The sequence below is a fragment of the Paroedura picta genome, chromosome 11, assembly GCF_049243985.1.
Source record: "Paroedura picta isolate Pp20150507F chromosome 11, Ppicta_v3.0, whole genome shotgun sequence".
In the NCBI taxonomy this organism is placed as follows: Eukaryota; Metazoa; Chordata; class Lepidosauria; order Squamata; family Gekkonidae; genus Paroedura; species Paroedura picta.
The window spans coordinates 16,446,897-16,462,875 of record NC_135379.1 but is presented as its reverse complement, the minus strand read 5'-3'; the positions used below and the strand labels follow the sequence as shown (position 1 = coordinate 16,462,875).

Below are 15,979 nucleotides of genomic sequence, written 5' to 3'. Positions count from 1 at the left end.
GTACATATGTTACTACTTTGGAAAAATTACCTCTACCGATCATTGGTTCAGTACCATGGACAGTACATTCCCACCCCCACGTACTGTTTAAACTGAGACCAGAGCTAGATGTTAGGAAGGGGAAATATGGTTGCACATGTAACCCCTGTTCAACATGTGCAACCCACAAACGGGTATGACTGTCTCCATAGGTCTGTTGTAGAGAATTTACAAACTCTTTCTAGGGTACAATGTACCCTATCTCCCCAAACCTTTCCTGCCTTTTTCAACTTCAAAGAACGAAGTGATTACTTTTCTCTCAGTTCTTCAAAGTGCCATCTGAAGAACAGGAAATCCTTAAATACACAGGCAGAGTCTTCACAGTGGAGCTGAAGGAAGGGATGTGTGGCTGCAGAGTGGTCAACAATTACAGGTAGGAGCACAGTTGTGGTCACACTGCAAACCCACATAGGAGAATAGTGATTTGACTTATCTGGAAAATGATAGGGGCTATATAGCTCAATATACAATAGCGTGCAACAAAGCCTTTCTGACATTTGCCCCTTTGGCAGCCCTGATTGGGGAGAAAAGTGAGATATATTTATAAATAAACAAAAAATAAAATATACAGTTCTGATTCAGTTAAACAAACCTGACTTGCAATTTCAGATGCTTTCTTAGCTCGCTGCATTTCAGGTGTATCTGTGCCAACCTGCATACCTTTCCCTTTGATTTCAGTCTCCAGGTCTTTTTTGTATTCTTTCTGTGAATGCAAGAACAGATATGTCGTTGAACTCACTTAAAAGAAAACAATATCCAATAAATTATCTTCATAGATGGACTTTAAGGAATATATACATATATACTGAGACTATCCTTTTTACACTTAGGCAAACTGAAGCAAGAACAAGTATTTAAAAATAGAAATCTGTATAGGGAGTGTTTTAAGTTAATATTTCTTTCTATCCCCTTTTTGTTCATGGACCTAAGCAATGCAAAACCAGAGAATAATTATATACTTGAGTTAATCTTTCTGGACCAGATATCAACACTGAGAACTCCCTCCTGAACTAGTCTTCAAAACTAGAAGGGGGGGATCTGCAAAAAGCCTAGTGTAGCTTATTTATTTATTTAAAATCTTTGCCACCCTTCTTCCTTGCATTTACAATCTTAACATTGTCAATAAAATACATAAAATAGGTTACATACAAAACATAAAAAAATAAAATTTAAGATCACAATTTAGGACTGCTTTAGAACAACAAATTTATTGACATACCAAACAGCACAAACAGATAATACAACCAGAAAAATACCCCAAATTAAACATAAGATGCTCGTATTCTAATTGCTTGTTGCAAGAAGCCTGCGACTCTGTCTATTAAATCCGTTTAGCATCAGAAGGATCTTATATTTGTCAGAATATTTCCTCCCATTTCCTCATTAGGAATGGATACAAGAATTTGGCCCTAAGACTGCTTTAATTAATTGCAATCCTAGATTAAAAACTGTCTTCACCTGTCTCCTAATGACTGAAATGGAGGAGCCAGGTGCAGGTCCTTGGGCTAAGGAGCAGATTGGTAGCCAGCAGGATTGCTGTATTATTGGGGTCTCGTGCTCTCAACAGTGGGACCCCACCAGTAGTCTAGCCACGAGTTTTCTGCCCCAAGTAGAGTGCATCACAATAGTCCAGTCTACATATAACTCAGGCTAGATATCATTGACCCAGGAATGGACACCGCTGATGCACCAGCTGAAACTGGGCATAAGCACTCCGGACCACTGTAGCCACCTGGTTTTCTAGGGCAGCGGTAGTCAACCTGTGGTCCTCCAGATGTCCATAGACTATAATTCTCATGGGTTGACTACCCCTGTTCTAAGGTATTTGCTATATTGCATAGCCAGGAGAGATCTTAAGTCCCTGGTCTGCTTTTCTACTAACACAGAGAACTTCTGTCTTATCACAATTCAATTTTGATTAAGAATTGAAAAATATGATTTTCCTGTCCTGCTGTAAGATAAATTCTACCTGTGTGCACAAATAAGTTATTTCAATGCAACATATTTCATTTCAAAACCAAAAGTTCTATGATGTTGAATAAAAAATGGCAGCCACGTAGAAGCCTAGAGTGGTTTTGTCTGCTGAAAATGCAGCCATTACATTCTATTTGTTCTGAAGCATCACCAATCAGTTTCATTTTGCTAAACATGTCATGCCATAAAATATATAACACAAAATTTTAAATATTTTCTTGTACTGACCTCACTAACCATTTCAGACACTCTCTTTGCTCTTTGAATGTCAGGAGTTTCTGAAATGAGCTTAACTCCTTTGCCTTTTATTTCATTTTCCAGATCTTTTCTGTATTCCTTCTATAAAAACAGGTAGAAACAGTTTCAAAGCATGTACTTTTTCCATTGACTGTAAAAACTAAGAATACATTTCATTGGGTGCTTTGTGAAAAGTGCACTTTCCATGACATTAATAACCTTTACTAACATAACCTACCTCATTTAATATCTGAGCTGCATTTTTCACTCTAATCAAATCTGGCGTATCTTCAAACACTGTCAGTCCTTTCCCTTTTATCCCTTCTTCCAAATCTTTTCTATACTCTTTCTGAAGGTTTATAAAAAAAAAAGGTTTCTCTGCTTTAAATCGTGAGTAAGATCTTGAAAAGAAAAACTTCTTATTAAATATTTCAAGGAATACTTTGAAAATCTCTATAAAATATGAATTAGATGGTGCACATTTATCATAGTTAAAATAGAATTGGGAAATCAAAAGATAAGATACACCTTGAGTGGAAACGTAAGGTAATCTTTCCCTTGCTCCTGGAAAAACTACATATACTACTACTACAGATACACAGATACAATATAAAATAGTACATGTGTATGCTATAGATGGTAGCGCTGAAGATTACAGGAGAGCAAATGACATTTTTTCTCAAGTTCTACTAATACCTTCATTATTGGCAAAGGTATGCTGAATATAGCACAGAGGCACTTATCCAGGGATCGTAATGAACATATACAAGAATATTACAATGATAAGATAGATGAGGCAAGTCAGAGTTGCTGTAGAACTATGTGATTTGTTATGCCAATAAAGATGTCTTGCGTCTTGAGTTGCTACAGTTATTCTGTTAACTGGAGTTTCATGCTTTACTGCTTGACTGATAAAACAGGCCTCTCTCTCCATTTCCTTTAATGTATTTTCTTTATGTACCTGCAAGCCATAGACAAAGTCTCGATCTGGACATCCTGCTAAATCACAGTTAAAGAAGCTGAACTATCGTTTGATGTAATTTTCAGAATAAGCGAAAAAAACTATAGCTTCTGATTGGCCAGCAAACCAGAATTAGAAAACCATTGAAGAAATAAATAAATAAAATAAAATAAACATCAGATGTACTGTTTTATACCATGATTTTCCTGTTGCACTTATATCATGATTATGAACTATGGTTAGCATAAGCTAAGATTTGACATGATGAGTGAATTGAATGCAGTTTTTGGACAAATTGCAAATACTACAATAAAAGCGCTTCTGAGTAATTTCCTCCACATTGGTGTTCCAAGATTCTTGTAATTGTGCATAGCACAACGGAAAACTGAAAAGGAAGGAATAATATGGTGGGAATCAAACACAATTATAATTAAGGTAACAGTCCATAAATCACTGCAATGCAGTTTGCATACTGGCAAATGTACATAAAAGATTAAATTGAGGTGGACAACCATGCTGGTCTGAAGCAGCAGAACAATGTTTGAGTCTTACAAAGTTTAAGATTCACAAAGTTCTATTGGTAGTTATTTCATCTTTTCAGTTTTACCTCTTTCAGCAGTTTGGTAACATTTTTCACATGCAAAAATTCTGGAGTCTTGTCTAAATCCAACGATGCTTTTCCTTTGAGTTTGTCTTCAAAATCTTGTTGATACATTTTCTGTGTAGTGAAACAAAACAAATTAAACACAAGAAAGTGTATAAGAGATGTATAATGGTGTTGCATGAAGAGCTAAATGATTTTTTTATCAAACAATTTCTGAAACATAAATAATTGGGGGGGAAAATGGGGAATAACAAATGGGAGCCAAAAGACTTGACGTTGCTCTGGAAACTCTAACCGGTCCAGAATGCGGCAGCTTGGGTCCTCACCAGAACCCCATGAAGAGCACATATTACATCAGTGCTCTCCCAGCTGCACTGGATCCGAATCAGGTTCAAGATTTTGATCCTGATGTTCAAAGCTCTACACAGTCCAGGACCCCTGTATCTATGGGACCACCTCTTCTGCCAAAGAGGCCACTAAGATAGCATGATCAAAATTTGCTCAGGGTCTCCAGCCCCAAGGACGTAAAACTGGCCAGGGCCAGGGCTTCCTCAGCCTTTGCCTGGTGGAATGTTCTGCCTAGTGAGACCAGGGCCCTCCAGAGGCTCTTTTGCCAGGCTTATGGTAGAGGCCAGGAAATTAATTCCATCAAAATACCGGCCTCTCTTTCTGAAAACTCAATGGAAAAAAATCATGAAGACATCCACCCAAGCACCGACCGCCCTCCCTTTCTCTCAAAAAGATTTTAGCTGTATGACGAGAAAGCTTTTAACCTGTTTACTTATTCTAAACCTAATTTAATTTACGTAATGTATGTTTTGTTTATAATTTAGTGATTGATTTGTGCCAAATGTTTTGAGTTTGTTGTTACCTGCCCTGAGCCTGTTAGGAAAGGACGACCTATAAGAATAAAGTTGTTGCTGCTGTTGTTGTTAATTGTCTCAACCTGTGCCTTGGAAGAAGAAGAAGAAGAGTTGGTTCTTATATGCAGCTTTTCTCTACCTGAAGGAGGCTCAAAGCGGCTTACAGTCGCCTTCCCTTTCTTCTCCCCACCACAGGCACCCTGTGGGGTGGGTGAGGCTGAGAGAGCCCTGATATCACTGCTCGGTCAGAACAGCTTTGAAGAAGAAGAGTTGGTCCTTATATGCTGCTTTTCTCTACCTGAAGAGTCTCAAAGTGGATTACAGTCACCTTCCCATTCCTCTCCCCACAACAGACACCCTGTGAGGTGGGTGCGGCTGAGAGAGCCCTGATATCACTGCTCGGTCAGAACAGTTTTATCAGTGCCGTGGCGAGCCCAAGGTCACCCAGCTGGCTGCATGTGGGGGAGTGCAGAATCGCTTAATGAAGAGATTATTCATTAAGAGTCTCAGCCCAATATATTCTTCTGAAAGCAATATGCCACAACAGTCTGCTTCTGAGAGGGAAAAACAATACTAATGCCACTGGATCAGGGGTCTTCGCGGTGCCCAACAACAACTTTCCTGGTACCCACCAAATGTTTTTAGGAAGAGGGTGGGGCCAGCAAGGACCTTTTGATTGGCTACCGGATATTTAATCAAGTGCAGATTAAAAAAAATATATTGCTTTGCCAGAACCTGCCACCACAGCAAAAGAATCTACACTGTACAACGGAGGATAAGTCGCAGCAGCCGTTGTCTGGATGCTCCCACCACACTGTGTCAGAATTTCTCAAAAAGTTTAGAGACCCCACACTAGATGAACAAAAAAAAATCACACTATAGTAGTGATAGTACGACAGTAATTGGTTTTCCATAAACATTCAACCAACCTTGCTTTGAAACCTTTGAGCTTGCTTTGAAACTCGGTATGTTGGTGTATCTGAAAACTCCAGCATTGACTTGCCTTTGGATTGTTCATATTTTTCTTTGTATTTAACCTAATAAAACAGAAGATTGATCAAAACAGTGGCAATTTTTAAATATTGTTACATTTTGCTCACACAAAGCATACCAAGTTTAACATGCAAAGGGGCTTCCCAATTTTTCACAATGCAGAAAAATGCTTTATAGGTGCACAGGAATTGTCCTTTATATATGCAAAGGATTACTCTGCTTATAGAAGTCCTTAACATTTGCTCCCAGAACGTGCAGCGCTGTGGGTTATGAAAAGTCATCCGTACCTGACTTTGCAGAACTGCATTTTCTTTGTGGAACAGCCGATCAACTGTATCTGGTTCAAAATGATATAGCCCCTTACTTTTCTCAAAAAGTTTTTTATATTCATACTGAAACAAAGAATACCAAAAACATATCTGCGTATACGTACAGGCCAAACAGTTAGCGCAGTTTCTCTATACAGGATAAAAACATTTTTTTAAAAACGTTCATTACTATTTTTCTAAAATTCACTACAAAACTGTAAAGTTGTAAATCAGTTTTTTAAAGAGCAACCAGACACAATGATCCAGTCCTTTGGATCCCAAACTAAGCCAACATATTTCACAGTTTCAGAGGTTTTCTGAATTGCTCGCAGATTATGGGCTCAGATCCAACAGTCTCTGGTTGCCCCCTAGTGGAAGCAACTAACACAATGTGCAATCATTAATTATGCAAAAACTAAAATACTCTCAGACAATTTGCTGTGATGAAATATGAAGTTTAGAAAAGTAATTTTAAAATACATTATAATAATGAAATCATAAAGGGTCAAAGCTGGCACCCAAAATCCTATATACAATTGGTTCACTGTGACATTTTTCTTTCTTTTCTTTTTTTTTGCAATTATGTAACAGTTGTTTCAATTGTGTACCCTTCCTACTGAGCGATACTCAAAGTTAAGCTGAAACAGAAGCTATTGTTCAAAATCTGGAAATAATTTTAGGCTTGCATATGATGTCAACACTGTAGCAGGTCAATCACCCAGGTGTATTTCATGATAAAAACCAGCTTGGTTGTCAATTCAGATATGTTTAGCACTTGATGACTTCAACATCAGGCCATATTTGAATGTGTGAAACGGGCACCTTTCTGTCCCACAGTGATAAAATCAAGGAAATGACCATGCAGCAGGTAATAAGTCTGGGGCTATGAAAGTCCAGAGCTATATAAGCCCAAACCTAGAAAGTTGGCAACTCTTTGCACCTTTTATGGCTTAGTAGGTCACAAAGTTAAGGTCTATCCTTTGTTTTGAGCCTGTGAAGAACCACTGGGGATAGCAGATCACTGGGGGATTTCCCCAATCTACCCTGGAAACCCAGGATAAAATGGCAACATTTCTTTCTTTCTCGGGGACTGCTAGTTATGAGCCCCATGTCAGCACTCTCCGGGTCAGACCACCGCCATAAAATGGGTCAGACCACACTAGCTAGCCTCAGAGTTTGTAGCCTTATTCCTCTGTAATATTTTGGATTTCTAAACTCTGCCACTATCCATTTCATTCTTCCAGCAGAGTCATCACAGAAGGAGGGAGGGCGGCACATTTTGCAATGGAAGACATCAAGTGGTGCAAACATTCAAGTGTGAACCTACTTCCCCTTAGTGTGAAATCTGCTGGCACTCCATTCTAGCAGACACAGAATAAGTCTTGCATAACTTACTTCTAATTTCCAAAAATATGTCTCTATCTCCGTGGCACCTTGCTCTGTTTTTTCTTCAGGCATCACTTTAAGATTTACATAGTATCTTTGTGGGATTTCTCTTTTTTTTTTGGGGGGGGGGGAGACACCAGCCACCATGGAAGTGCAACTAGATTCATATCTAAAATTCTATAAATGTAGACCATTACAAGACAGTCGTCTTACATTGCTATGGATTTTGCTAGCATTCAAAGCGTGTTCTAAATGCAGTAAGTTTGGAAGTGCAGACGCTGGCTCATGGAGACTTTCCAGGTCTTTTTTGTACTTCACCTACAAGAATAATAATATACATGGTTAAAAAAAAACAAAAGCAAGGCATAGCGAAGCTCACAAGTTCACCTTCAGTCAACGAAAAACCAATTCTGCTTTTCATTTTTTTCCTTGCCATTCAAAATGACCATTAGGTGGCACTCATTTACTATTGTGTGTGTCGGGAGGGGGGAATAGCCATAAATCATTCCACTTTGAGTACAGGAGTAAATTTTAACCCTTTCAAACAGTGTTCAGATTATGGGTTAAGCTAGAGCTAAGAATAAAAGAGAAATCTCACTAAACCACAGCAACACAGAAGCACAATAGAGGCCAATGTTGTCCGAAGTTGTGCTTAGACAACCCAACTTACATTACTTGCTAAGGCAGATGCAATCTGTGCTTGCTTGAAAGAGACACTTTCCAGAGGATTGAAAGAGTGATTCTTCATGTCCTTAATAAATTGCTCTTTGTATTTAACCTGAAGGGGAGGGCAAAAAACATAATATTACGGTCTGACAATGCGTAAATGCAGAGTTTATCAACATTCCGGACTCAAAGCATATTCAAAAACAGCCTTTCTCGACTTTTTTACTCTTGGGAAACCCCTGAAACAGCCCCTGAAACAGGCTTCAAGAAACACCACAAGTGGCCCTAATTGTTCAGAATATGGGCAAGAAGCATAGCTCTGTACATGCCCACTCTGAGCCCCTTCCCCTTCCCACTCCTTCCAGGTCCATTACTGGCCATTTTGGGAGGGGTGGATGGACATGGCCATATATGCTCATATCACGCAATAAATGTTTAACAAAATATGTATAAAAATCAATAAACTCCCACCTATTTGAGAAACCCTTTCAGGGCCATTGAGAAACTCCAGAGTTTCAGGAAACCCTGGATGAGAAAGCCTGTTCTAAACTATCAGTTATATAACTGATAAGCCCAACAAACAGAAGCAGGTGTAAGGCTAGAATTGTTTTCTAATGCAGCCTTCTGAATTAAGATTCCCATACTGCCTGACAAACTCATCCAGAAAAACTTCTGACTTAACACCACATAAGAAGTTGTATTTGAAAAATAAATGTGGCAAAGACACAGTGTACAGGGAAGCATTCCTGTGCTTATAGAGAGCTATTTGGATCTTAGCCACATAATATCTTATCCTAAAATAACCCTGAAGAAGTTAAAAGGAAAAACAATATATCTGAAGAGTGTGTTTGTGCACATGAAATCTTATACTCTGAATAAAACTTTGTTGGTCTTCACTCTGCTGCTTCAGACCAACACAGCTTACCAACCTGAATCAGAGTATTTTCTGTTGTTAAAAAGTCCATATTAATATTTGTAAGTTTCAAGATGCATTTAAACCTTATATGTTCAATTTATTTGTTGAGAAGTAAAGGTGGGTTATTTTAAGACGACATACTCAAGAGCTAATCAAAACAAATGTCTGAAGTGATTATTTATCAAAGAATATCTATGAAGGATAAATCAAAGTTTAGATAAATTGTTTTATTGTGAAATTTGCATAAATTTCAAATGCAGAATGCTCTAAAGCCTTGTAGCAGCTTTCCTAAATTACAAGCATACATAGACAATGTTTCATATTTGAAAATCATGTGTTCGTGCAGACTTAGGAAAAAATATTCTAAAATGCTCAAAAACTACAATATTTGCATCCCACCTTGTATTTGCATCCCAGCCAGCTTGGTGTAGTGGTTAGGAGTGCGGCCTTCTAATCTGGTGAGCTGGGTTTTATTCTGTGCTCCCCCACATGCAGCCAGCTGGGTGACCTTGGGATCACCACAGCACTGATAAAGCTGTTCTGACCAAGCAGTAATATCAGGGCTCTTTCAGCCTCACCTACCTCACAGGGTGTCTGTTGCGGGGAGAGGAAAGGGAAGGCAAATGTAAGCTGCTTTGAGACTCCTTCAGGAAGAGAAAAGCGGCAAATAAGAACCAGCTCTTCTTCTGGGAGATTCACAGGTTCCTAGCTAGGCACTGACCCAAGTCTGACCTCATCTTCAGCACCCTTGCTGAAACACATACCTTAAGACCATGCCCAGAGAATATTAATGAATGTCACAGAAGATTTTGGAAAAGGCTCTTGCTACTCAGTTCTTAATACAGCCACTTGGGCGCCTTGGGTTAGTTGTGGTGAAGGCCCAACATTTCCACACTGATACCTCATTAAAGAAGTATCAACATATAATCTAAGCTCTAATAATTATCTCTCAAACAATAATTAATATCAGACTGATTGAGGACATGATGTAAATTAGTATTCTTAAAAGATGATTATCGAAGAGTAAATTGTTAATAAAATAATGGGATTATTCGAGCAAAACCTTATTACTGGAGCTTTAAATAGAAAGGGGGAAAACATAACCCTGCTGCTCTCAGCTAGTCTGTATGGTTAAAGAAAATGATATCTTAATTACATTATTTAACTTACAAGTATTAAAAAGGATATCTTAATTTTTTTCCATGTGGCCTAATTACCTTCCCCCCCCCCCCGATATTAATGGATGTACTGTGGCTACATTTTCCTGTTCCAATAATATTCTCAAAGTTTGTTGTTTGGAGGGCAAAGGAAAATGGGGAGGGTGTTTCTAAGTCAAAGATACAAACTCTGACCACCTGTGACAGCCAGGTATTGTTTTAAAAATAATTTTCATAATTAAGAGACATCATGAAAAATTTAAACCCATTAAAGTTATAAAATGAAGAACTCTGCCTTGGAATTTACTATTCTAGGACATAAACTTATGCTATCTCTCTATAAACATTTTCTTGAATGATGCAAAAGAAGTGTTTGTCATTAAAACAATTTTCCTAACTTCCCAATACCAACCCATAACTGAAGGTGAGTTTAATGTTATCCACTTTGGTTCAATGTATAATTATGTTGCCCTGACCTGGATAGCTGAGGCTAGTCCAGTCTAATCAGATCTCAGAAGTTAAGCAGGGTTGGCCCTGGGGTTGGCCCTATCCAGGGTTGGATAGGAGACCACAAAAGAAGTCCAGGGTCATGCCACAGAGGCAATGGCAAACCACCTCTGAATGTCTGTTTAGGAAGTAACTGCTTCATACTTTTCAAAGCAGCTTTGAAATTTCCAGAAGGATAGCCATGTTAGTTTTGAAACAAAAGTCAAAACACCCACAAGATTTCAATGAAGCCCTAATACCTATATATTTTGCCTAAGATGTCAAAATGTATTACTCATAAAGGTGAGCAAAAGCAGGTTTGCTCATCTGCTTAGAGGTTTTCGCCCATTCTGCATACTGATATCCAGCACAGAGGAAGAAAAAGTACTTCACACATGTGTGCTTTTGGCCTAAATTAAACAGTGCCTGTGCTTAGATGGAAGCATTTTCCGTATGTGACATATTTCAAATGCAGCAGTTCTATGGGAAGGACTCGTGGAAACCTTCTTGCTAAGGTTTTCATGCAATTATGGACAGTCTGCAATTAAAGAAGCGGAACGTTTGACTGCACTCCTGGGAATAAGATATCTGAATGGACTCATTGTGTGAAAACCATCAAAATCTTACTTGGCTTAAGATTTTGGAAACTTCTTTAGCATGGTTGAAGTCTGGTCTTCCAAGGACACATGGCTCTTTACTCGGTTCTCGGCTTCCTTTTGCATATTCCACCTCCAGGACAAAAATCAGAACAATTTTGTTAGGGTTTTTTTCCTTCTTTCAGTTTAGTCAAAGGAAATGTATGCCTACAAAGCAACAGTGGAGCAAGTATCATTGAATGACCTTTGTTGACACCACTTTTGCTAACACTCTAATCAGCAATTCCCAGGCCTCTTCCAATTCACTTTTGTATAAGAAGCAATATGCTACATTTAAAAAAACCCTTCAGTTTAACCTAGACTGACAATCGTAAAGACTGAAAGCAAAAAAGGCCTGCTTGTTTTTCAAATCATAAGTAAAATTACTCTGGGACTACAACTAGTTATCACACAAAAGGTAGCTGAGGAAGTGTGCATGCACATGAAAGCTCATACCTTGAATAAAACTTAGTCGCTCTAAATTTGTTATTTAGTTAACACACAGTGAGATTTGTATGCTGAAATGGTGTTTCTGTTTACCAATAGGTGTGCAAGAGGGTTTACCAATAGGTGTGCAAGAAATATTAAGAGGGAGCATGGATTGATAAATAGCAGGATAGTGTATATGCTTAAACTGCTGAAAGAAAAAGCCAGCCTTTGCCCTTTATTTCTTTTGTAGTATAGTCTGACTACTGAAAAAACACATGCTAGATGAATAAGTGAGACCATAGGGAAGCACTATTTAATTAGTCCAAGTTCTGCAAAGGAAAGAACAGGGGCAAAAACTAAGAATATAAGAGAGCCACTTTGGTTCAGGCCAATGGTCCATCCAGTTCAACACTCAGACCAATTCACCTCAACAATCAGACTGATACCACATAGGCAGAAAAAGCTGGGCTCGCACCCGTATGGCAGTGGGGCTAAACCCCACAGCCACACAACGTCAGCACTGTTTTGCTGTCTAATCTGGCAGAGGACAGACCTCCTGCCACCACGCCATCTTCCACTGTCAATTTGCATCCATCCCCCACCAAAAGAAGAGTGCTTGTTGTGAAGATGAGTATCAGTCAGAAAGCAATAGATAAAATTCTCAGCAATATTTTATTTATTTATTTATTTATTTCTATTATTATTCAATTTCTTGATGTTTTCCTTTCTCTTCCCCACTGCATGGGATGGGTCTACAGCAGGGGTAGTCAACCTGTGGTCATTTGCTGGCAGGGGCTCAAGGGAATTGTAGTCATGAACTTCTGGAGGACCACAGGTTGACTACCCCTGGCCTATAGGGTGATGGGAAGAGAAACAAACTCCTATCTAAAGGAAGATTTAAAAGGCCTACTAGCTCTGACCAGTGGTTCATGGGGGCTAACATCCAGTTTTCATATAAGGCCAACCAACTGCCCTGGAATACTGAAAGTTTTTGTTTCTCTCGTTTCATCTTTCGAAGTACTATTTTAAAACTAGGGTAACTGAAAAGAAATAGGACCAAAAAAGGAAGGAAAACAGGTTGAGGAAAGGCTTGTTTACTTCCTGTTTTTCACACCTTAGGAATTGGCTTGGAGGAGGTGCATAGCATACACAGAGCCAACTGGCTTCCAGTATTTCATTCCTATCTTCAGAAATCAACCCCCACACACACACACTTAGGTTGTGTCCATCTGTAAGCAGTCAGCTGTTGCTGGCCAGTATGTTTTTATTTACTAGCCGCAGAACTTTGCACAATGGACATCTCCTTCAAAGCACTGATTGATAAGCAAGGAAGAGAATAGCTTCCGGATACCTTTGGGTATGACTAAGGTACAGTTGGGAGACAACTTTATTAGCAGCAAACTTGTCCAAAATATTCACAACCAAAATTAAAAAAAAACATGAAATTAGAACGGACACCCTCCAGAACACCTGTTGTGACTAATGTAGCATTAGCCTTTTATGTAGCCTTTTATTATTAGTAGTAGACTAATGTAGCCTTTTATTAATATCCAATTTGGAATGCAAAATATTGGGAAATGTTAAAAAAATCACTACAAAATAAAAAACAAGAAACAAGTTTCTTAATTAGGTTTTATGGAGTGCAATGACACGGTTTGAATGACTAAACTTGAAAACTTGTTATAAAAATGACATCGTACCACTGCAGAGATATGCTGCTCTAAGTGAAGTGATATGCAAGCAGAAATATGTAGGAGGACTCAATTACTGAAAACTGTCCACTTCAGAGAATTGTGGTCATCTAAATTTGTCACTCTGCATATAAATCTACAGTTTTTATTATTATGTGTACTTAACTACTGTTATTCTGCTTACAATAAAACAAAAAATGCAATTAGAACTGGTCATGTTGTCCAAAATATGACAAAGAAATTAAGTTCATACATTGCTTATTATCTTTGTTAGCTGGGTTGCCATCATCACATCTGGTCTATCAACCACTTCGATGTATCTGTGTGTATCTTGCAGATCTTTCTTATATGAAACCTGTAAAACAAAAGAGCCTTAGCAGATTAGACAAAAATGCAATAAAATACATTGAAACAGAGTCCACAAAACATTACCAAGATTAAAATGGAATAAAGCTTCATAAAAAAAATCATAAACAATTTAAATTTAAAAGATGAGAATGAAAAGACAGCATTATCGCAATGGATATAATAGAATGGAAATCTTTTTGTATAAAAATCCTCGGGTTGGACATCAAACAGCTTGGTACCTGCTTCTGACACCATTATTTATACCTACCATTTTGAAAGCAACCCCCCACCACACATTAATACCCAGAGAAATCCTAACACTATGAACAAAGTAGATTAGAAAGTGTAAGTTTGGGGCAAATTATTCTACCAATAACAATGTGCAAAACAAAAAGGAGCCATGCAAATTGGTAATTATTTCTCATCCTTCCTTATATCTTCTCTATTTCTAAACTAACGTTAACATTAATTGCCTTAGACTTCTAAAATTTAGTTTTATTAAAAATGTGAGGTCAGCATCAGGTAGGCAGAAGTAAAATAAATCAACAGAGCCCAAAAATTGGATTGCAATTTTATGATCAAAGTCTTTCAATATATGTTGTGGAAAGATCATGTAATAAAATATAATAGTATACAAGCTTTTGTCTATTCCACTTTATGAGTGATGACATTTTCTAGGTATTTGACATTTTCTAGGTATTCTAGGTATTGACTCCTTAAGGATGATATATATATCATCCTTATATATATTGTGTCAACCACTGCAACTAATTTTAGAGTGAAAGCAGAAGTGCATGCAAGCGCTTGCAATTCAGAGCTTTACATAGATTTAGCTAATTATATGCTGTTCATCCTAATGACCACATGAGGTGAAGTGAATACCATAAAGGCAGCAGGAACAGGTTTCTGAAAAGGACCCCGTCATCTATGTAAATTGCAAATTAAAGCCCAGCACATGTGCTGAAAACAAAAGTTAGGGCTGAAACTGTCAGTTCAAACACAGAGAAAAATGCACAGAATTTTGTGGGGAAATCTGCAGCAGTGTTGTCTCTTATTGTTCCCAAGTGGCAGTCACACAGTAAATAAAATGAAGTACACTTAATTTCACAGGGAGAAGAATGTGTGTGAGGGAGGGGAGGGGGGAATCAGACAGTAGTTATTTTACCAATCAAGTTTGACGTAAGGTCTACTGCGATACTTTTCCTCCCATGAGTTATTAGTCTCCTAGACCCAGGCAAAGATATATTTATGTTCGAGAGAGACAGAGTCAGCTAACATTTTGCAAATGTCTGCAAGATATACTTTGCAAAATGCCATACCCATAGGTAATACTAATGTTATGCAGCAGAACAGCAATTGGTATGTCTCCCCACTCTTGAGAAATCTTCAGCAGGCTGAGCTAAAGAAGGTGGCAATTTTTACAAAACACCCCTTTGTGCAAAGTTCCTCCTCTTAATTATTTTTTAAATCAGGCACCACAAAAAGCTATCTATGGAGGTACGTATTGGTGGGAACATGTCTCCTTGCCAAGACATTGTTTCGGCAAGCTTGGTGTAGAGGTTAAGAGCAGGAGCTTTTAATCTGGTGAGCCAGGTTTGATTCCTTGCTCCTCCACACGCAGCCAGCTGGGCGCCCTTGGGCTAGTCAGAAGCCCGTTAGAAGCTGTTCTCACCAAACAGTTCCTCTCAGAGATCTCTCAGCCTTACATGCTTCACGGGGTTTCTGTTGTGGGAAGTGGAGGGGAAGATGATTGTAAGATGCTTTGCGATTCCTTTGGGCCATGAAAAGCAGGGTATAAAAACCAATTATTATTCTAATAGTAACATGCCAGAAGCATCCCCACCCTTACAATCCTGGTTTTGGCTTGAGAGCAATAATTCATCTCTAAATATAGTTGGCCACATGTCACCATGGTGGCAACACTTTTTTTTTTTTTTGCCTGATTGGCTGGGATGATTTTAAAATGGATTTGAGGCGGGAATGGTGGCACAAAGATGGCTAACAAGCTGAAGCGATTATGCTTGGGTGCTTCGCCACCCCCTGAATTTACTATGTTCATTCCTCAAACATTTCAAGCATTCAGCACAACTCTACTTTTAATATTCAGATGTTGACCCTGCCCTGCATTGAAACTACAGGCTGGTGATGCTTGGGTAGTTGTTAATGTCTTCTAATTGTTTTATTAAATACACAGGAGCTAGCAATCTTTCACTTTGGTGAGCAGAGTTTATCAGTAAACACTGAGCAAGGACCTTAGCTTTTTCTCCCTCCAGGTCCTTCATTCTT

The 15,979-nt window shown here is 38.5% G+C and overlaps 1 protein-coding gene across 9 annotated transcripts in view; it reads right to left on the bottom strand.

The window, feature by feature from the left end:
* NEBL (nebulette) overlaps positions 1–15,979 on the bottom strand; it is a 119,202-nt gene that overhangs the window by 21,374 nt on the left and 81,849 nt on the right. For 4 of the 9 annotated variants that reach the window (XM_077303887.1, XM_077303886.1, XM_077303889.1 and 1 more), the window contains 10 exons: positions 13,599–13,700; positions 11,218–11,319; positions 8,036–8,143; positions 7,579–7,683; positions 5,959–6,063; positions 5,608–5,715; positions 3,819–3,929; positions 2,489–2,599; positions 2,242–2,352; positions 632–742 (listed from right to left, as the gene is read on the bottom strand). The exons of 2 other annotated variants lie outside the window; for them this stretch is intronic. In XM_077303887.1, coding sequence (XP_077160002.1) covers positions 632–742; positions 2,242–2,352; positions 2,489–2,599; positions 3,819–3,929; positions 5,608–5,715; positions 5,959–6,063; positions 7,579–7,683; positions 8,036–8,143; positions 11,218–11,319; positions 13,599–13,700 — 1,074 coding nt within the window. The remainder of the gene's footprint in view (positions 1–631; positions 743–2,241; positions 2,353–2,488; positions 2,600–3,818; positions 3,930–5,607; positions 5,716–5,958; positions 6,064–7,578; positions 7,684–8,035; positions 8,144–11,217; positions 11,320–13,598; positions 13,701–15,979) is intronic. 3 more of the 9 variants (XM_077303888.1, XM_077303892.1, XM_077303890.1) reach the window with 3 other exon arrangements.